Source organism: Scheffersomyces amazonensis (genome assembly GCF_036850825.1).
Source record: "Scheffersomyces amazonensis strain UFMG-HMD-26.3 chromosome Unknown RJT21scaffold_1, whole genome shotgun sequence".
In the NCBI taxonomy this organism is placed as follows: domain Eukaryota; kingdom Fungi; phylum Ascomycota; class Pichiomycetes; order Serinales; family Debaryomycetaceae; genus Scheffersomyces; species Scheffersomyces amazonensis.
The window spans coordinates 2,299,998-2,321,099 of record NW_027042741.1 but is presented as its reverse complement, the minus strand read 5'-3'; the positions used below and the strand labels follow the sequence as shown (position 1 = coordinate 2,321,099).

The 21,102-nt window shown below is 32.7% G+C and overlaps 11 protein-coding genes across 11 annotated transcripts; 8 read left to right on the top strand and 3 right to left on the bottom strand. All coding sequences in view use genetic code 12, as the record gives it.

The window, feature by feature from the left end:
- Positions 1–4: 4 nt before the first annotated feature.
- SLA2 (Sla2p) lies at positions 5–3,174 on the top strand (the record flags this gene model as incomplete). The annotated part of the gene is made up of 1 exon (XM_064880814.1): positions 5–3,174. Exon 1 carries the CDS (start codon positions 60–62, stop codon positions 3,171–3,173), a length of 3,114 nt encoding a protein of 1,037 aa, XP_064741416.1. The 5' UTR covers positions 5–59.
- On the bottom strand, positions 3,175–7,315 carry RJT21DRAFT_117743 (oxysterol-binding protein related protein). Its single transcript, XM_064880813.1, has one exon. The coding sequence runs from the start codon at positions 7,048–7,050 to the stop codon at positions 3,310–3,312; it is 3,741 nt and encodes a 1,246-aa protein (XP_064741415.1). The 5' UTR covers positions 7,051–7,315; the 3' UTR covers positions 3,175–3,309.
- Positions 7,316–8,390: 1,075 nt separating this feature from the next.
- On the top strand, positions 8,391–9,228 carry RJT21DRAFT_14472 (U2 snRNP complex subunit). Its single transcript, XM_064883440.1, has one exon. It carries the CDS (start codon positions 8,617–8,619, stop codon positions 9,019–9,021), a length of 405 nt encoding a protein of 134 aa, XP_064741414.1. The 5' UTR covers positions 8,391–8,616; the 3' UTR covers positions 9,022–9,228.
- On the top strand, positions 9,089–11,135 carry JIP5 (Jip5p). Its single transcript, XM_064883121.1, has one exon. It carries the CDS (start codon positions 9,291–9,293, stop codon positions 11,043–11,045), a length of 1,755 nt encoding a protein of 584 aa, XP_064741413.1. The 5' UTR covers positions 9,089–9,290; the 3' UTR covers positions 11,046–11,135.
- Positions 10,782–13,553, top strand: RJT21DRAFT_91580 (phosphatidylinositol-3-phosphatase). Its single transcript, XM_064885660.1, has one exon. It carries the CDS (start codon positions 11,193–11,195, stop codon positions 13,455–13,457), a length of 2,265 nt encoding a protein of 754 aa, XP_064741412.1. The 5' UTR covers positions 10,782–11,192; the 3' UTR covers positions 13,458–13,553.
- On the top strand, positions 13,554–15,767 carry AFG1 (Afg1p). Its single transcript, XM_064880812.1, has one exon. The coding sequence runs from the start codon at positions 13,599–13,601 to the stop codon at positions 15,720–15,722; it is 2,124 nt and encodes a 707-aa protein (XP_064741411.1). The 5' UTR covers positions 13,554–13,598; the 3' UTR covers positions 15,723–15,767.
- On the top strand, positions 15,768–16,933 carry RJT21DRAFT_117740 (carboxymuconolactone decarboxylase family protein). The gene has a single exon (XM_064880811.1). The coding sequence runs from the start codon at positions 15,884–15,886 to the stop codon at positions 16,892–16,894; it is 1,011 nt and encodes a 336-aa protein (XP_064741410.1). The 5' UTR covers positions 15,768–15,883; the 3' UTR covers positions 16,895–16,933.
- RJT21DRAFT_117739 (uncharacterized protein) lies at positions 16,934–17,417 on the bottom strand. The gene has a single exon (XM_064880810.1). It carries the CDS (start codon positions 17,370–17,372, stop codon positions 17,115–17,117), a length of 258 nt encoding a protein of 85 aa, XP_064741409.1. The 5' UTR covers positions 17,373–17,417; the 3' UTR covers positions 16,934–17,114.
- Positions 17,242–18,722, bottom strand: RJT21DRAFT_14405 (uncharacterized protein). Its single transcript, XM_064883438.1, has one exon. It carries the CDS (start codon positions 18,511–18,513, stop codon positions 17,590–17,592), a length of 924 nt encoding a protein of 307 aa, XP_064741408.1. The 5' UTR covers positions 18,514–18,722; the 3' UTR covers positions 17,242–17,589.
- Positions 18,723–18,780: 58 nt separating this feature from the next.
- MED10 (mediator complex subunit) lies at positions 18,781–19,224 on the top strand (the record flags this gene model as incomplete). The annotated part of the gene is made up of 1 exon (XM_064880027.1): positions 18,781–19,224. One exon carries the CDS (start codon positions 18,781–18,783, stop codon positions 19,222–19,224), a length of 444 nt encoding a protein of 147 aa, XP_064741407.1.
- Positions 19,225–20,368: 1,144 nt separating this feature from the next.
- RJT21DRAFT_4621 (uncharacterized protein) lies at positions 20,369–21,058 on the top strand (the record flags this gene model as incomplete). The annotated part of the gene is made up of 1 exon (XM_064884674.1): positions 20,369–21,058. One exon carries the CDS (start codon positions 20,369–20,371, stop codon positions 21,056–21,058), a length of 690 nt encoding a protein of 229 aa, XP_064741406.1.
- Between the last annotated feature and the right edge of the window lie 44 nt (positions 21,059–21,102).

The following is a 21,102-nucleotide window of genomic DNA, read 5'->3' as shown; positions in this document are numbered from 1 at the left end:
GAAGCACCGGAAGTCAGGAACTGTAACAATTGATAGTTAATAAGTGAATTGAAGACATTATGAGTCGTGCGGAAGTGGACTTACAAATCAGTGTGAAAAAGGCTTGTAATACCGATGAAGTTCCACCCAAAAGAAAGCATGTTAGAGCTTGTATAGTTTATACATGGGACCATAAGAATTCACGAGCCTTTTGGAATGCAGTTAAAATTCAACCATTACAAAGTAGTGAAATTCAATTATTTAAAGCATTAATTATGATTCATAAAGTTTTACAAGAAGGTCATCCAAATACTTTAAAAGATGCTTATCGTAATCGAGACTTTTTATCATCATTATCAAATGTATTCCCTAGTCATGGTTCAGGATCTTATGGTAGATTAATTAATCAATATGATAGATTTATTCTTCAAAAATTAGATTTTCATAGAAATAATCCTGGATTTAATGGAATGTTTGAATATGAAGAATATATTTCACTTCGAGCTGTTAATGATCCTAATGAAGGTTATGAATCAATTTTACAATTAATGGATTTACAAGATGTTATTAATGATTTTCAAAAATTAATATTTGCAACCATTAATCAAACTCCAAATAATTTATGTAAAGTTAGTGCATTAGTTCCATTAATTACTGAATCTTATGGAATTTATAAATTTTGTACTTCAATGTTAAGAGCAATGTATCAACAATTAGGTGAAGATGAAGCATTACAAGGATTATTTGAAAGATTTGATAGTCAACATTATATGCTTCGTGATTTTTATACTGATTGTCATGCTATTAAATTTTTAACTAGTTTAATTACAATTCCAAGATTAGGTAATTCTCCACCAAATTTACAAGTAACTGATGAAGGTACTCCAATTTCAAGACCAAGATCAGTTAGTTCAACACCTCAAGTATCTAGTCAACCAACATCTAATTTTGAACCACCATCTGCTCCTCCACCAGATGTTGATCAATTAAAATCTCAACAAACTGGATTTTTATTTCAACAACAACAAGAACAACAATTAATTCAACAACAATTGGAATTACAAAGACAACAACAATTAGAACAACAACAATTACAACAAAGACTTTTTGAAGAACAACAAAGGAATCAAGAACGAATCTTTTTACAAGAACAACAACAATTACAAGCTCAACAAACTGCTCAACATCAAGGTAGAGTATCTGAATTAGAACATGATTTACTTATGTTTAAAAATCAATATGATAATGATCAAAATTTATTACAACAATATGATGCTCGAGTTAAAAGTTTAGAAACTGAAATGCAAACTTTTAATGCTACAGCTACTCAACAAGTTGCAAGTAAAGATGAACAAATTCGTAATTTAGAAGAACAAATATCTAATTGGACTAAAAAATATGAATCATTAGCTAAATTATATTCTCAATTAAGACAAGAACATTTAAATTTATTAACTAAATTTAAAAAGATTCAACAAAAGATTACTAGTGCTCAAGAATCAATTTTAAAGAAGGAAAAATTTGAAAAGGATTTAAAGGCAAAGAATGTTGAATTAGCTGATTTAATTCGTGAACGTGATAGAGCTAGATTGGATTTAGATAGATTAAAAGCCAGTAAAGATCAAGAAATTGAAAGATTACAAGCTGAAGTTCGAGAATTAAATAATCAAGCCAATGAAGCAGGTAAACAATCATTAAATTTATCTTCATTACTTGCTCGTCATGAAACTGAAAAGGAAGAATTAAAAAGACAATTAGCTAATGGATCAAATAATGAATCATTAGAAAATAAATTACGAGAAAAGGAAGTTGAATTAGAAATTGCTCAAGAATCTTTAGAAAGTGCTATGAAAGCATTAGAATTAACTAATAAAGATAATGAAGAAATTGTTAATTCACAAATTGATCAAATCTTATTAAAAAATATTGATAAATTAAAGAATTTAATTGATTTATTCCTTGAAAATAATATTATTAGAGTTCAAGATTCAAGACATGAATTAGCTTCAACTATGCAAGCAGGAAATTTAAATGCAACTCCAGAATATGTTTTATCAATTATTGAATTAACTTCAGATACTGGAACTGATTTTGCCACTATATTTAATAGTTATATTGCTTCAGGTATTCAATCTTATGATGATTCTGATAATACTTATTCGGATATAATTTTAAAGAGTAGTGATTTAGCAACCAATGCCATTGATTTAATGTTAAATACTAAGGGAATTACAAGAATAGTTCCAAAACAAAATGAAGAAGAATTATTATCATTAGTTGAAGATGTATTGGCTAAAACTGTAGGATATTTTGCAAGTTTAAAATCAGAAAGTTTAAATTTATTTGATGATGAAGATGATAAAATTGATACAGTAATTGATAGTAATTTATATCTTCAAAATGCTTTACAAGAATTAGGTAAATTTATTGATGGATTAAGAAGTAAAAGTGGTATTAATTTCTCTCTGGGTAATTTAGAAGAAATTGTTGATCATGAAATGCAACAAACTGAACAAACTATTGCTTCTGCTTCGAAATTTTTGGATGAATTATTAAAGAATCCAGTAATTTCTGGTGGTGATATTGAAGTTCATGAAGCTATATTAGCAGCTGCTAAATTAATTATTGATTCAGTAGCTAATTTAATTGTAGCTGCTACAGATTCTCAACGAGAAATTGTTAATAAAGGTAAAGGAAGTCAATCACGTACTGAATTTTATAAAAAGAATAATCGTTGGACTGAAGGATTAATTAGTGCTTCTAAAGCTGTAGCAGGTGCTACTAATGTATTAATTCAAACTGCTGATGGGGTATTACGTCAAACCAATTCTCATGAACAATTAATTGTTGCCTCTAATGAAGTAGCTGCTTCTACTGCTCAATTAGTATCTGCTTCAAGAGTTAAAGCTAATTTTGTTTCGAAGACTCAAGATCATCTTGAATCTGCTTCAACTAAAGTATCATCGGCTTGTAAATCCTTAGTATCTAAAGTACAAAGTTTATTAGCTAAGGATGAATCAGCTAATCAAAATGATGTAGATTTAAGTAAATTAACTCCTTATGAAGGTAAGACCATTGAAATGGAACAACAAGTAGAAATCTTGAAATTGGAGAATAAACTTGCAGCTGCTAGAAAGAGATTAGGAGAAATTAGAAAACATGGTTATAGAGATGATGATAGCGATGAAGAGTAGTAATTTATATTAGTTATATTAATTAATTGTTTATATATATATATATGTTTAATGTATGTTCAGAAGATATCTAAGTAGTGTAGTAGTGTAATCTCTATGCTCTACACCCAAGCATCAAACATCCAAACATCCAACATCAGAAGATATCTCCAGTACCCTCTAACTTATGATCTTTACGTAACTTCCAGTACTCTCCCTTAAATTCCCAGAATCCATCACCAGTAATAGGGTGAGTCTTCTTAACAAACCAATTAGGAATATAAGCTAAATTATGATCTTCACGATATTTCCGAGCTTGACGTTGTTTAACTTCTACTCGATGTTTTTCATCGGCTGCTTGATCATATCTTCCATCTTCCATATCTCTTTGATCGGGTCTTAATCTTGTATCAGTAGGCGCTAACCATGGTTTTAAATTCTCATCTACTCCATTAAGAGTTGTAGCAAATGCTGTTAAATTAAATGGAACTTTTGGACGAGGAGCAGCTTGCCATACTAAGAATTTATTACCACTAAATGGATCATTACTATTACCATTAATTGTATTAGTACTACTAGAAATTTTAGATATTGACGATTCATGATCAACTAATGAATCTCGTCTATCACCACTAGATTCTAATATCTTCTTAGCAAAGATCTTAGAATTCCAATGACCCCCCATTGCCCATTGAGGGATTCCATTTCTATCAAGTGCTTGTCCTGATAATTGATAAGCAGAAGAGGCTCTCCAACCTCGTTGTTTTAAATCAACAATTATAACATCTCCAGTAGTATGATTTCGAACTTCCATTTGTCCAAAATTATCTACAGTAGGATTCCCAATAATAATCCCCACTACTGAAGTATTAACTTTCTTCCAACTATATAATTCACTAGTAACTCGATTGCCCAGACTATCAATTACTCCATTATCGGGTCTAATTACACAAAACATCTTTCCTAAATGTTTAAAATCAAATGATCTTCCTCTAAATTTAGAATCTACTGCATTCTCTCCATAATAATCCCATTTAGGTGATTCTGCACTACAAGCACTAATTGGAGGATGATGACTAACTTGTTCTACAATTAATCGATAATTTTGATCAGGTCGACAATATTCAAAAGTTTCTCCTAATAAAGGATTAAAAGGTTTGGCAATTCTATCAATTGTTGAAGCATATTCTGAAGCTGCAAAAGTTGCGACATAGATTAATCTTAAGGTGGAATCATCATAAGTAGCAGCAATATCAAGTAAATTACAATATTCAATATCTTCTGCTAATCTTTGTAATAATGATGTAGGTTCATTAAATGATACTGGTAATGTCATTCTTGTCATATCTTTACCAATCATGGATTTTAAGATCCCCCAAAGTCCAACTTTAGGTCGATTATCTTCATCCATTGATAATTTATTTCGAGGAGGATTTTCATATCCCAAAAAGGATCCTTCAGCTTGAAGCTTTTCATTAACTGAATGTTGAACACTATTGAATTTAGTAATAGTCTTTTCTTCAGATTTTTCAAGCCCTTCTACCTTTCCCTCTTTATTACCAATGTACTCAGAAGGTACTTCTTCTTCTTCTTCTTCTTCTTCTCCGACTTCTTTAGATACATCTGTTGACACTTCTTCAGAAACTTCTTCAGTCTTTTCTCCAACCTCTTCAGTCTCTTTTGACTTTGGTTCTTCTACTTCTGGCTCTTCTTCTTCCTCTTCAAATTCATCGGCATCAAAGAATTCATCTTCAGAATCATCATGAAGTATATCTTCAATGATCTTATCTGGTCCTGGACTTACTAAACCAGATTCAATCTTTTGGAATTGATCTTGATCAGATATCTTAGTTATTCCTAATCCCAGTTCATCAACTGGTCCACTAGTCAGTTCAACTCCTAATACAGTAGTAGCAGAAGATTCAACTAAAGGATTTGATGAAGGTCCACTAATTGAAAGATACTTTTTAAGTTGTTTCTTTTGACCTTCGAATTGTGCCAATTTAATTTCTCGTTGATGAATCTCATTTTCAAGTTGTTTTATGGATGATTCCCATAATTTATTTACTTCTAATTGTCTTTCTAATTTAGATAATAACTTTTCATCACGAGATTGAATTATAATATTTAATCTTTCTACTTGATCACGAATTGATTCAAGAGTAGTTAAACCTAATGAACAAGCTTCAAATTCTTTTGCATCTTTAGATATAGAATCCAGGGCAACAATATGACGAAATAAATCAATTAATGAAGTAATTTCTACATCAACTGAACGTTTAATGGTGGAGATTTGATCAGTTAATGGACCAATGATTTGATCAGAAGTTTTAGAATCAATTTCACTATCATAACCTTCATCATCATCCATATCATAATCGAAATTTTCTACATCTACTGAATCTTGAACACTACCTTGATCATTATCATTACTTAATCTTGATTGTAATTGTAAATGTTCAATAGCAGGATTTAATCCACTCAAGATTCGATTAGATGTTGGAGAATTTGGACTAATTAATTCATCTCCTCCTCCTCCTCCTCCTCCATTAGGATTTGGAGATTTAATAATCATACTAACTGATCTACTAGGAGGTTGAGATCCTAAAGCTTCTTCATCTATAAATGAACTAGCAGTAGAATTTAATGACATTTGACTAGATGAACGTTTATGTTTCGATTTCCGACCAGGAATTCGAATTCGAGAAAGTGATCGTCTACTTTCTGGTTCTTCATAAACTTTACTTTCTTCTTCAATAGTTTCATTATTATTATTATTACCAGATGAATTCTTTTTCTTCATATTATCTTTAGCAATAGTAATGGCATTTTGTAAAGTCCATACCCATCGATTTGTTTCAATAGGATGATTAGCTTTTAAATGCCATCTAATACCATTTTTACCAATAATTTCAAATTTCAATTTCTCGGAAGAATCTAAATGTAATACAGCATAACCTAAATTTAATGAACCTCTACAAGAATTATTTGTATCATCTTGATTTGAATAATATGATAAAATTCCAAATTGATCAAGAATAAAATATCTTAATTTATATCCACTTGCAAAATTAGTCCATTTTCTTAAATATCCCTTTTGAGTAGGTGCAGAACCTTGTTTAATAGCATTACTTGTACTAACTACTGGATCCATAATTGTTTGATCTTTTGAAGCCACTTTTAATAATTTTCTTAAAGGATCATTCTTATTATGAATTAAATCAATGGGTAATTTACCTCGTTTATCTCGTTTAAATGGATCACCTCCATGTTTTAAAATCCAATCACACATTGGTAAATCATCCTTTCTAATAAATTCATGTAATACAGTATTACCAGTAGTTGGATCTGAACCATTAATATCTAATAATTCAGCAGCTCGAGGATTTAATACTAATAATTTCTCTAAATTATCAAAATCTCGATTACTAAAATATTGACGTAATAATCCTGCCAGCTTTTCAACAAATTTAGCTCGTTCAAATTGCATTACTTGAGCAATATTTAAATCTCGACATACTTCTACTGGTTGTTTCTTTTTTAAATTAACTATAGTATCATTAATATCTGGTAATGTTAATAAATATTTAACTACTTCAATTCGAGATGATAAAGCTGCTAAATGTAAAGGAGTATTCCCATCTGAATCTTGAGAATTAATATCAATATGATATTTCTCAGAATTACTAACAAGATATTGAATCATTGAAAGTGACGATACTTGAACTCCATAATGCATTATAGTTTCTTTTAATTGAATTATATCAGGATTATTGACGGTAGATTCGGTATTTAATAATTCCGAAATGACTCCATCGACTTTATTAGTATCTCCACTTCTAAGTGCATCCAAGAGTTTTAATCTTAATAATGATGCGTTCAATTGAGATGTTGACATTGTTAGTAGTTGTTAATTATTAGTTATCTATTGGTGGATTATGGGTTATTGGTTATTGCCGAGGCAGGGTTCAGTGATGTCGTGGGTTCGGTTAAGGGCCACACACAGTTAATTGATAAGCTTTTCGAGACAAGAACAGTCTTAGCAACCACAGATGGGGAGGAATGTCGTGGTTGATCTATAGGAATGTTCCTAATGATGTAATCAATGTAAGTGGGGTTGATCAAGTGGGTTTATATATTGGTGGGAGACAGAGAGAGAGAGAAAGGGAGACATTTTTTTACATAGCCGAGACATGGGAAGCGGGAGCTCATGGTGCGGCGTGCCATCTATAATTAGTGAGTGAGTGACTTCCGACCAACTACATTGCTGCTTCATGTGCTCAAGTTGCAACCGGAGAACAATGGATGGAGTTGTTTACGTCATGTCAACGGTAATGTATCTGCACATGCACAGTATCAAATGTTTAATTTTTATTCACTCCTTTGACACATCTAGTGAACCATTAATAAATTAACTTTCTAACCATGCGATTTAACTATGTTGTAAATAATAGATTCACTAATAAGTCATCAAAGGAAAGTACAACCTTTCACTTATTATTCTATATTCCTTATCCCCTATTGTATGTATTTCTTATCACTTATCATATATATAATATATCATTGACATACTTTACTAATGCGAGAAGTTAGTGAATTTACAAAAACCTGTCTTCTTCTTCAGATATTAATAGCAACAATAATATATTATTAAAAAGTGGCTTTCTATTTTGTTGTTTTTATGCTCAATTCAATAATCATTTATTTGTAATGCATACCACTTAAATGTATTAATTTGAGTATGGATAAATATCTAACTAACACATATAGTGTTGATAATATGAGGATCTACTACTATACTTTAATTTCAGTGTTGACTGATTAGGATATGTCATTAGAGGTGGATGAATCAGCGAATGATATAAATTAGAGCTAGCTTTTGCGTGTCTAATTCCCTTTCGAAATACACAAGCAAGGTCTGTTGTTTCTATGTAACATTTCTGTACAAAGTAATACGAATAAAAATTAAGTACAACCTTATAGTTTTTAAGAGAACAAAATATCTCTACCATATGCACCGTTATTGGTTAGTAATTAGAGAGAATACTCAGTTTCTGTGACTAACGAATATTCTTCATCTCTTACATTTCTTCTAAAGGATGCATATTTGAAGGTAAGAACTCCTCCAAGATTTGCAGCCAACAAACAAATCTCAAAGTACTTCTAGAGGTACAACAGCAAAACATTTAAATTCATTTATCAAATCTGTGATTAAACAAATAGATACAATTTATGGACTTTATAGTGCTTCATGCTTGACAATGCTGTAATACATAAACCCCTTGAAACTCAAAATTAGCTGCTTTAAGTGCTTTGGAGCTTAACTGGCCCCTATTGAATTTTGACAGTACTGCATATAATCCAGAACACTAACAATTTTCAAATTGATATGATACAACTATAACCAAACCAAACCAAACCAAACCAAACCAAACACTACTAGCACATATAGACAGGAGTGATAATGAGCGAAGTTAAGAAACGAGAGCATGAAGACGATAATTCTGACAATGACTCACATTCAAATAATGGGACATCCAAATTAATAAAACTCGATGCATCCCAACTCAAACCATCACAAACGTTATACATTAAGAATTTAAATGACAAAATAAATCCACGAATTGTTAAACACAACTTATATTTACTATTTTCCACTTTTGGTGATGTGATACAGATAAATAATAGGAAACGAGGTCAGGCATACATTGTATTTGGAGATGTAGATAGTGCTACTTTAGCCTTAAGAAGCTTACAAGCTGAACCATTCTTTAATAAACCATTGGCCATTAATTATTCTATAAATGAATCGAAAATCATAACTACACTCAAGAGACAACAAGAGGCCATAGAAAGCTCAGATACTTAGTTAAGTTATATGACTGAGATTAAGAAATACCCTTTTATATAGGGAGTTTATGACTGCACGACTAATAGAAATGTAACATGTAAAAATTCGTCTAATATACAACTCTATAGACTCACTTTAATATTTTAATATATATCATGATACTAACAAAATAGGTGCGTACTGAACTATCACCAAACCTACTTGCAACCGGCCAGTGAAAAACTCATCGCTCCATGTAAAAAAAAATATATTTGCACCTATTAGTGAATTAACCAGAGTATTCAACCATGAAGAAGAGTAGAAAGGGTGCGACTCGAGCTGCAGCTCAGCTCTTAGAATCATCGGTATCGCCTATTTTGGACTTGACGTATGAAGATCCCTTGTTCACATTTGCTTTACATCCTTCAAAGCCAATAATAGTTTCTGGATTGGCTACAGGGCATGTGTTCTGTGATACATATAATGCTGAAGAATTAGAAAGACTTCAGAAACTGAAACGAGATGAGATTGAGAGTCGAGGTAGTGTGACTTTCAAAGATAACAAGATATATAAGACTACTAAATCTATTTCTCAACTGAAGAATAAATGGTGGGTAGTTAAAGGCAATAATGAAGAAGATACAACTGGTAATGTTGTGAGGAATTGGTCAACCAAAAGACATAAAGGATCATGTAGACATATTATCTTTGAACCAATTCAATTAGCTGATTCAACAGGTGAATATATTTATTCAATAGGAACGGATAATATAATTAAGAAAGCTCAAGTATCAAATGGGAAAGTTATTGCTAAGATTGATGTAACTAAGGACTTTAATACACCTGATGATCATATTAATAAACTTTGTCATTCTACTACTCATCCTTTCTTAATAGCAGGAACTGAATCGGGACATATCTTAGTATATGATACTAAGTCTAATGGATTACGTAGATCTGAGCATAAGATCTTTAAGGCTAATGATGATCAAATTAATCAAATCTTACCCATGCCTGAAGTATCCGCCTATCACTATCTTACTGTAGGATCTACTACTTTAAGTCATATAGATATTAGAAAGGGAATTGTAACTCAATCAGAAAATCAAGAAGATGAATTATTATCTATGTGTTATCCTTCTAATGATACAAAGAATGATGAAGTATTAGTCGGTCATGGAGAAGGTATAGTTACTATATGGAAAAAGTCAAAGAATAATTTTACTGATCAGTTAACAAGAATTAAGATTAATAAAGAAACTTCAATTGAATCTATGGTTCCTACCTATAACCAAGATGATGATGATCTTGCCAACTCTGTATGGTGTGGAGACGCAGAAGGTATGTTACATCGTATTAACTATAAAAAGGGGAAAATATCCGAAGTGAGAGTTCACTCCAGTGGATTTGGTTTAGGAGACGAGGTTGAAGGTTTGGATATAGACTTTGAATATCGATTGGTAAGTGCCAGTATGGGGAACTTGAGAATATGGTCAACTGAAGATATTGAGGAAGGAGATGCAGAGGATGAGAGTGAGGAAGATGACGAGGATAACGAAGACGAAGAGAACGATGAAGAAGGTGAAGGTGAAGGTGAAGGTGACAGTGATGATTCTAGTGCCAGTGAACTGGATTTAGATTTAAGTGACATGAGTGATTTGAGTGAATCTGGTTCAAGTGTAGAGGAGGAAGAAGATGATGAAGATAAAGAAGATAATGATGAAGATAAGGAAGTTGGTGCCGATAAAGACGATGAAGAAGAAGAAGAAGAAGAAGAAGAAGAAGAAGAAGAAGAAGAGACCCAACAATCACAGCCTGTCATAGTCAGAAAGAAAAGAAGAGATATCGGTCAAATCTTAAACCCAAGTAAGAAGAAGAAGCTCGTCGATTTGAATAAAGCTGCGAAACCCGACCACCACAATGATAACGAAAACGATACCGATTCCGACTCTGAACCTCAACCTCCTCCCACCAAAAAGTCGAAACTCGACAAGATTTCCGCCAAGCAGTTAAAGAACATGCAAAAGCATGAACACGGAATTAGACGTTTCGAAGGTTTGTAAAATATTAATAAAATACTACTTAGATATATATAGATAGGCATCGCCAAATCCGGGACGACATTTTTTCGTTATCGCATATGTAAATTTTCAATATGGAGACATCCACCTATACAACCCCATAGTAATCCCAGTAATTAAGCAGTCGATATGGATACCCTCAACGTGTCGACTGTTAAGAACGTAATCTTAAACAGAAGAGGGTATAGCATTACTGGTACACTCATATTATCACCGTATCATCTTGTGTTCAGCTTTTTACCTCCACAGTCTTCCACCTCCACTTCCAGTTCCAGTTCCAACTCGAGCTCTACTTCAACTCTTATTCAACCTAAAGAAATATGGATATGTTATCCAGTTATAGAGAGATTGTCCAAATCACGAGGCTCCTCCTGGATCAGTAATGCTTCAATTACTAATAATTTATCCAATAATGGGTCGGGTGATAGTGAAGATATTGAAAAGTCCGAATCGGTTCTACCGAAATTAAATATACCAGATTTCGATCATTATACTGCTTCACATATACGATTACAATGTAAAGATTTTACATTTTATTCATTTGATTTTCTTAATGATTTAGTATGTACTGAAGTATTTTCTAAATTGAGTTTCCTTATTACAGTTCCTAAGATTGAAAATGATATTCAAACATTATATGCATATGATTATCAACCCAATACTTTAGAGAAGAAATTATTAATAAATGGGTGGAATATATATGATCCTATACAAGAATATAAACGATTAGGATTATTACTGGATGATGATAAATATTGGCGAGCATCTAAGATTAATCATGAATATAAATTTTGTCCATCATATCCTAATATACTTATTGTTCCAAGTACTATATCTGATAATGTATTAAAACATACAGCTAAATTTAGATCTAAACAAAGAATTCCTGCTGTGGTATATAAACATAGAAATGGTATTAATGGTAATGGAAATGTTATAGCTAGATGTTCTCAACCTTTAGTAGGATTAAATTTACAAAATCGATCAATTCAAGATGAAAAACTTATAGCAGAAATATTTAATAGTCAAGAAAAGGAAAGGAAAAATGTAATTTCTGAAGATAGAGAATTACAAAGTCAACCTCAAAAGAATTTATTAGTAGATTTACGACCTTTAACAAATGCTATGGCTCAACATGCTCTTGGAGCTGGGACTGAAAATATTGAAAATTATCGTGGTAAAAGTCCAAATTCTGATAATAATGGAGGAGATTCTTCTACTAATGGATCAATTGATGGTGAACAAAGACAAGTCAATAAAATATTTTGTAATATTGATAATATTCATGTTATGAGAGATTCTTTAAATAAATTAACATCTATATTAAATGATTTAGACAAATTCCCTGTATCCAATAGTGCTAATAAGACTCAAAGTTCATATCCATTATTACAACAATCATTAACGAAAACTATGTGGTTACATCGTATATCAATTATTTTACAATCGGTGGATAGAATTACTAAATCTATTCATTTTAATAATACTAATGTCATTATCCATTGTTCTGATGGATGGGATCGAACATCTCAAGTATCAGCATTACTGCAACTTTGTTTAGACCCTTATTATAGAACCATAAAGGGATTTATGGTATTGATTGAAAAAGAATGGGTTAGTTTTGGATTCAAATTTTCAACTAGAGGTGATCATGGTGGTTGTATAGGTGCTATACTTAAAAAGGAACCTAAACAATCAAGAATTGATCCTAATGAAACTAGTAGTGAACCAGTTCCAGCAACTTCATCAACAACATCTTCATCAGAGCCAAATTTAAACTTAAATTCTGGTGGAGGGTATGGAAGTACAGTAGCATCATTTCTTCAAAGAGCAGCAACTCATATTAAGAATACAGCAGCTAATTCTCCTTTGCTTTCTGATAGTGATCTCCTGGATAGTAGTAAATATCCAGGAAGTTCTATTTATACTGGAAGTAATGAGAAATCACCAGTTTTCCATCAATTTCTTGATTGTGTATATCAAATTTATAGGCAACATCCTTCCAAATTCGAATTTAATAGTCGATTTTTAAAGAGACTATTCTATCATTATTATTCATGCCAATATGGATCATTCTTATGTGATTCAGAAAGAGAATTAAGACATATTCGTAAAGTTCAAGACAAAACGGTATCGGTATGGGATTATTTCAATTCTCGGCCTAAAGAATTCAGTAATTCTCAGTATTTGATACAAACTGAAACTGAAGGAGATGGAGAAATCTTCTTTAACTTTGCCGATGTTAAATGGTGGTACGAATTATATGGCCGATCAGATGAAGAGATGAATGGATTATCTAATTCACTTGATCGTAAATTTGCCCAAATGAAGCTTAACCGTGCAGCATCTCCTGCCAATAGCACTACCAATGGAACTACTATTAATGGTAGTTAGTTACTGTACTGTACTGTATACTATATATGCTCTATGTCTATTAATGAACAAAAGCGATTGTCGCAAAATGCTCAACGCCTATTTTTTTCCCCTAATATCTGCAGCCGTTATCTAATCCATCTCTTTCTGGCTTTAACCATAATGAGCCGTAGTATTATAGTGAAGAGATGGCACCGATTGTTTCTGATAACTACCAGAACTACCAGTAGCTTTGGTACTGCTATTAGTAGTTTTGATACTGATGCTGGTACAGGTACAGGTACTAATAGTTCTGGTAGTGGTAGTGGTTCTGGTCCTTTGGGTGTAGAAGGTAGACTCCCCGGAGGATCAAATGAGTATCATGCCGAAGCAGTTACTATAACTGACCCATTCCTTTTATATCAGAATTACGTCCATCTGGGAGTATTACAGAAGGATGAGTTCCAACTTCGAGTCATGAAAGAGTTTCAGAAATTATACCATAGAGTATTGGACTATACACCTCCTGAAGAACTTCAGATTAAAATTAGTTTAATATTAAAGCAGATTGAATTAAAACACTTAGAGGCTCGAGCTCGTGAAGAAGGGGTTAGTTTCTTACCTCGAAGACTATCCAATTTATCCAAAGTATTCCAAAAGGATCCTACTCATGAAAAGAATCAACTAGTAAAATATATAACTGATGAAGAAGAGTTATATAACTTTGCATCTCCTCGTGGATTATTGGTTAATGGAGAAGTTGGATGTGGTAAATCTATGTTAATGGATATATTTGCTGCTTCCTTACCTCATAAATCTAAGATGAGATGGCACTATAATAATTTTATATTATGGGTATTTACAGAAATGCATAAAATTCAACAAGAAAGGTTATTTATGTATAGTGTTCAAGGTGAAAATCAGAAGATTACTATGGAGAATGAATTTGTTTTATTTGAAATCGCTCAGAAAATGATTAAAAAGAATACTATATTGATGCTTGATGAATTCATGCTTCCAGATATTGCATCTGCCAATATTATTAAAATCCTCTTCACTTACTATTTTAAGCTTGGTGGTGTTTTAGTGGCCACATCTAACAAATTGCCTGAAGAGTTATATTCCAACGAATTTCAGAAATCTAAATTCGATACATTTGTAAGGATTCTCAATACTAGATGTGATTCAGTAGATGTGAAATCTGTAAAAGATTATCGATCTGAGTTTGCATCTGTAGCAGGACAAGATCCTCATTTAGTTGATAAACTGAAGAATGAGTCACATGAACAAGAATGGATCAAACTTATAAAGACCCATGTACTCAAATTAGATCCTTCCAATCAAGTTCCATTACATCAACTTGGAAGTCCTTCATCTTTCTCAGTATATGGTAGAACTACACATATACCATTAACATTCAATAATGATACAGTATGCTATTTGGATTATTCATACATATGTCAAGGGTTATTCTCATCTTCTGATTATATAACTCTTGCTTCTCGGTATAAAACAGTCATATTGGACAATGTACCTATCATGACTACTAAGATGAAAAATGAAGCTCGTCGATTTATAACTTTACTTGATGCTATTTATGAAGCCAAATGTCAATTCTTTTTAAGAAGTGAAGTTGATATCGATTATATATTCTTTCCGGATGCTTCAGATGTTAAAGATCCTATAATTTTAGAAAAACTTAAGAATTTGGAAATAAATGATAATTCCCTTGATGTTCAAAATGAAGAGATGTATGCCAAGACTAAAATAGCGATGGAGAGTCCTTATAGACCTAATATTGCTTCTTATGATGAACAAAAGATGTCACATTATAATGAGTCAGCGACTAAGAAATCATCACAATCTGATACTTTTAAAGATATGAGAGCATTTACAGGAGATGATGAGAAGTTTGCCTATAAAAGAGCCGTTCTGAGAATTAAAGAGATGTTATTTTCCGAAACTTGGAGATCTACTGATAGATGGGTCCCCATACATCCCAGTATGAGACCATGGGAAAAGTCTAATGAGAGTTCTGAACTATTTCCTACATCCCAACCGGAATTGCGCCCCACAGAAACTCAACAAGTTCCCACTATATCCAAGGAAAAGCTTAAAAACTCCTTACCCCGAGATTTGGCTATAGCTTATAATATACCATTCCGTATATTTAATTCACTTGTAGCTCCCAAATTTGATTGGAACCATTTTTGGGCGATGGGTCAATGGAATAGTCAAAATAAACGACTCAAAGATAATATCTCTAAAGTATGGATACGTACTAGTATATTTAGTAAAAGACAATAGACAATAGTAATTTAGTGAGGGTAAATAGTTAACGATAACCGAGGTGGGTGCGGATAAAAAAAAATTGAGTATATAACCCCAGATTTATCTCATAGTAATTAAAGCATCGCTCAAGGTATACCCCTCTTATAAACAAATCAAGTTGGATAGTGTAGCACATAATGTTAACTCCGGAGAGGTTAGTAAAGTTGGCATACCATTATCCCAAGCTTCATAACACTTGGTATTTGGTGGCATGTGCATGTTTAACTGTGATCAATCAACCTCAAGAAATCCCTAAAGTATTTCATTTTGCCTTAAGACAACAATTATTGGAATATTCTGGTGATGAAGGACTTTTAACAGATCAATTTCTCATTAAACTTGCTCAAGATTCTATATCTTCACTGGATAAATTTCAAGATTTTTCAGCCGTTGGTGTTCATTTACCTGATGTTTTAATTCCTTATACTTACTATAATAAACTTCCATTAAGGTATAAATTTTCAAAGACTGAAGATATTCATGCTACACAATCGGCTATAGCTGCTAAATTTAGAGAAGTAATTTTGAAAACTGCAGCTTTATCAGGTTTACCTAAATCTATTAATGCCCTTATGTTATTAAAGAGTGTAACTCCAACAAGTATTCGTGCAAGTGATTTACCAGAACGGAAACCAATAGTTCATCCTGGTAGAATATTATCATCACTGATTGTTGGAGAAGATGCTGAAGGAACACACTTTGATGAAAAATCAAATGGTAAGAAAACTACTGATACTATTGATGGACCAATATCTTCAAGTTCAATTGATGTTAAAGAATTTACGAATAATTTAGCTAGAGGTTCTGATTTTTGGAATAGTATTTATACCAATAAAATTAATACTAGAATCAGAAGACAAATGATGAATGCTTATCCTGATTTATGGTATTATGCTTATCAGAATGTTTATACTCCTCTCTTAAGTTTTACAGATATTCTTTCTTCTCGTGAAACTTCCATGTGTACAGTAGCCAGTTTGATTCCTCAAGATGTTAATCCTCAATTAAAGGGACATTTAAAAGGTGCTCATAATTTAGGTGTTAGTAAAGATGAATTATCAGAATTAAGATCGTTAGTATTTGACATTTGTGATTGGAGTGGTAATGTTCATTGGAAAGACGGTAAAGATAGTGTAGCTAAACTATGATTAAATACTCTACAATGTCTCTACTCAAAGGTTAGGTTACTATTTTAGATATATATATTCTGTAAAGATATTATGATTTTTTTCTATAAACTTAATTGAAAAGAACATAAGGCAACAACCCTAATATAATTAATTATAGCTGTTACGTAGAACTGAAAATATGAATTAGTCAATTGTCTTGTGGTAATTGTTGATTGTTATGGGAATAGTCATCAGGAGTCTAACTCAATTGGATTCTATCCTGTCTTCTAATTAAAAATACTTGTAATCCACAGAACACAAAGAACGCCAAATAAACAAATACTGCTCCAAATACAGTTTCAGCTACTGCTTTACCATCTTCAGGGTCATTAATTGACCCCATCATAGATTCATGTCCAATTCGGAATAAATACCCAATAAATGACAATATGACTATAGCAAACGCAGATAATATCGTACAACAGTACGCATTACCGGTAGAAACAACTGGTTTCATGATTCCTGCACTCGTGTACTGACAGTTTCTGTTGATAAAGCTCGTGATAGTGTCTCATTGACCATTTTCATTTACCAAGGGCTTTTTATCAATTTTGGGTGGGTGCGGAATTTGTGTGCAGTCCGGTTTTGAATGGATGTTTTAATATGGGTGGATTATATATATTGTCACTATACTAAAAAAGTTACTAAATAAGATTCATTAAAAAACGTTAAAATTACACTCTGAATTGGACCCTCTTCTTGGGGACTCGTTTTCCAAGTGGTGCGGGCGATTCAGTATTACTATTACTACTACTTTCATCTTCTTCTTGTTGCAGCAGATTCCCAATAATATTACTTACATCTTCATCATCCAGACCATAAGGTGTTGCAGCCATAGGAGAATTATTAGTAGTTGGATTATTTGATGAGATTTCACTAGCTAAAGCACCTGTAATATCGAATTTCCCCGCTATTTTCCTTTTTTTAATTAATTGTACTGCCTTATACATTTCCTTTAGAAGATGTAATCTATCCGATACAATTTGAACGTCTTCATACCATTCTTGCTCTATTTCATGCTGAAAGGAATCACTGGCTTGTTTATTTAAAAGTTTGCTCTGAGTAGTTGTACTCTTATCCAGATATTGTGCTAAAGAACTTAATGCTTGTTTATATGATTTCTTGGGTATATAGAATGAATCCTTACGAGGAGTTGTTTCAGATTGTGAGGAATTTTGGTGAAGTAATGATTGCGACAGTGTTTGAGTGTCTGATTGAACAGGAGATGAGGACGATCTCTCTATCGAATTCGTGGTAGTGTCTATATCTGGAGATGATGTTACACTTGTAGAACTATTATTTCTATTATCAAAAGAAGAAGTTGCAACATCTGTAGGAGTTGGAGTTCGATTTCTTGCTCGACGATTAGAACTTCTGTTGGGTATTGGCAGGGATGCAGGAGTTTCTATTCCATTGGGATTATTCAAAAATCCTTTGTTTTGTTTATAATGTAATTTAACTATTTTGGAAGGTGAAAATGCCAGTTCATCTTCACTCGCAGGGAGTAATGGTTCCAAACTATTTGTTCGGTCTTCCCTCAGGGTACGCAGTAGAAATTTGTCCTTATTATACTTTAATGTTATTAAATACTGCAGCATTGTTTTCTTTCTAACAACTGTCTAATTTGTATTACTTAAACTATTACTTAAATTATTATACCTAGCAACCACTGTTTTAAATTAGGAACCATAAATTCAGATTACTGCTAAAAAAAATGTATTCGTCAACGGGGTCGTGTGGAACTCGAGATTTGTGCGGAAGATGAATTTTGTCCTTCCTTCTCCTACCGGTCGCTTTCAGGTTAAGCGTAGTATAGTAACGTTGATGCTAACGTTTTAGCTATTAGAGAGTTAGATTTGATTATTATGACAACTGCAAATCTAGAACCTATACAGGAGAATGATCCATTGATAGCCACAGCTGATCAAGTTCTGGCTTTGATAGAATCGTTCATAGAGCTTGGAGTATTGGTTCATGATAATCAAGGTACCCAACAATCTCATTCAGCATTAACCCGTAAAACTAATCAAGTTATAAGTCAATTATCTGGTTTGACATCTAGTCCATATACTCAACAATATCCAATACCAATCGACGTCTTTTCATATATAGAAGATGGAAGAAATCCAGATATCTATACTAGAGAATTCATTGAAGTTACTGCGAAAAGTAATGCTAGATTAAAGGGGAAGATGAAGGGTTTTTCAAAGCTTAGAGATATTTTGGGTGATAAATTGGTCAATGAATTACCTCGATTAGCTGAAAGTATAGAAGATATTAAAAGAAGAACGAGTGGTGAGACAAGTTGAATTGATTGAAAGTGAAGAAATAGTGTTGGACTTCTTGTTAGAAGTTGTCCAGTTCATTATACATCATATGATGTACGCCCAGAGATGCTGGATATTATTCATTGATGGCTTTGGTACTATTGCCAGCTGATATCTTGCGATACTGGCTCTAAATCGTTGAGTACACATCAGAGAAACCAGCAATATATATGGCATCTACGCAATAGAAACTGCATCGAAACCCACAAAGGTATTGTCAGTATGTAAGAATGCTTGTTCTATAAGCATTTACCACTTTTTCAACACAACTATTGCTTTGAGAAAATTACTTATGCACAAACAAGAAAGTAATAGACGTGTTGCAGTACATATTTTTCCCAAATAGTATAACGGTTCTTTCAACTAGGATAATGAGCCCCCTAATTAAATTTGTGACATCAAATAGTTTAGTTAGTAGTTGCCCGCCCAAGATTTTCTATAAAATAAAAGTTCTTACAGGATTGCTATACTACATGTAGTGCCCACATTAAATAGTTATGAAAATAGCAAAATTCATTAATGTTACGAAAATATATCACCTGGGACATATTTTTTCGTGCTAAATGAGGCGTGTAATTACATTTCTTGATTTGGACGCTGCGGCATGGAGCTTTTATGCAGCAAGAAGGCTGGTTACTGCAAAATTTAAAATAATAAATGTGGAATTGAGCGCGACTATTTGCAATGCTTAGTGCACAGGCAAGGAGAAGACCAGCATTTAGAATCTAATTATTTTACTAATGGGGAAGGATAGACAGAATTTTAATTATTGTTTAGATCAAGCATGAATAACTTACTACAATGTAACGTACGTACAAAACAATTAATTGAATAACGTGGACGTGAATTAAGAATGGACGTCACTTAATGCATCTATTTGCGAGATGTAGAATAATACCTTTTCTTGTCATCGCAGGCTGGTTAATAATGCAACTTTTAAATATTCAGCATTCCCTTGATTGTCATTAATTAGAATTATATAATAAGTGCTTGATCTTGTCTTTGTTATTTCATTCTTTATTAAAACAAAAGAGTTCATTAATTTTTTTAACAAAGAGGACTTTGTATCTTTTGTATCTTTTGTATCTTTCTTTTATTCTTTAGGTAGTTAACAATAATATCTACAATGCAAAAGAAGTTTAACATATTACTCCTCGTACTTTCTTTGATTGGGGCTACCAGAGCTGCTGATGAAGATACAACCAGTTACGACGGAACCACTACCGTTACCACTACTCCAGTAGTAACCCTCACAACAACCGTGGGATTAATTGAAGAAGTCCAAGAAACTGTGTATATCTTTACTGATACTGATGGACAATTAACAACTTATACAACTGTTGGAACAACTTTAGTTCCAGACACGGCTGCTGCAACGACCACACCCGAAACTACATCAACAACTACTCCAGAATCCACAACTGCTGAATCTGAACCAGCTACTACAACTGAAACAACTGCTAATACCGAATCAACCACCACTGATGCTGTTACCACTTCATCAGAACCAACCACAACTTCCACCGATCCTACCACTTCATCCACCGGCTCGAGCTCTTCATCTACAGATTCAACTACAACTTCTACTACAGTTTCTCCGGATGATACTACGTCTGCTTCTGCTTCATCTTCTATTCCAGATCCTGTTTCAGACACCGACCTTCCAGTTTCTGCTACCACTTCTACCATCCCAATCAACCTCCCCCCTGGCCGTTATACCACCTCTACAATTGCTACCACCACTGTTTTAGAAGATGGTTCTACTGCTGCCCTTAATCTTGTTGTTTTATACACTTCTGAGTGTCCTTGCGATTAATTGGCCAATTTTAAAAAGCAAGGAAATTAATAATTACATTCGTT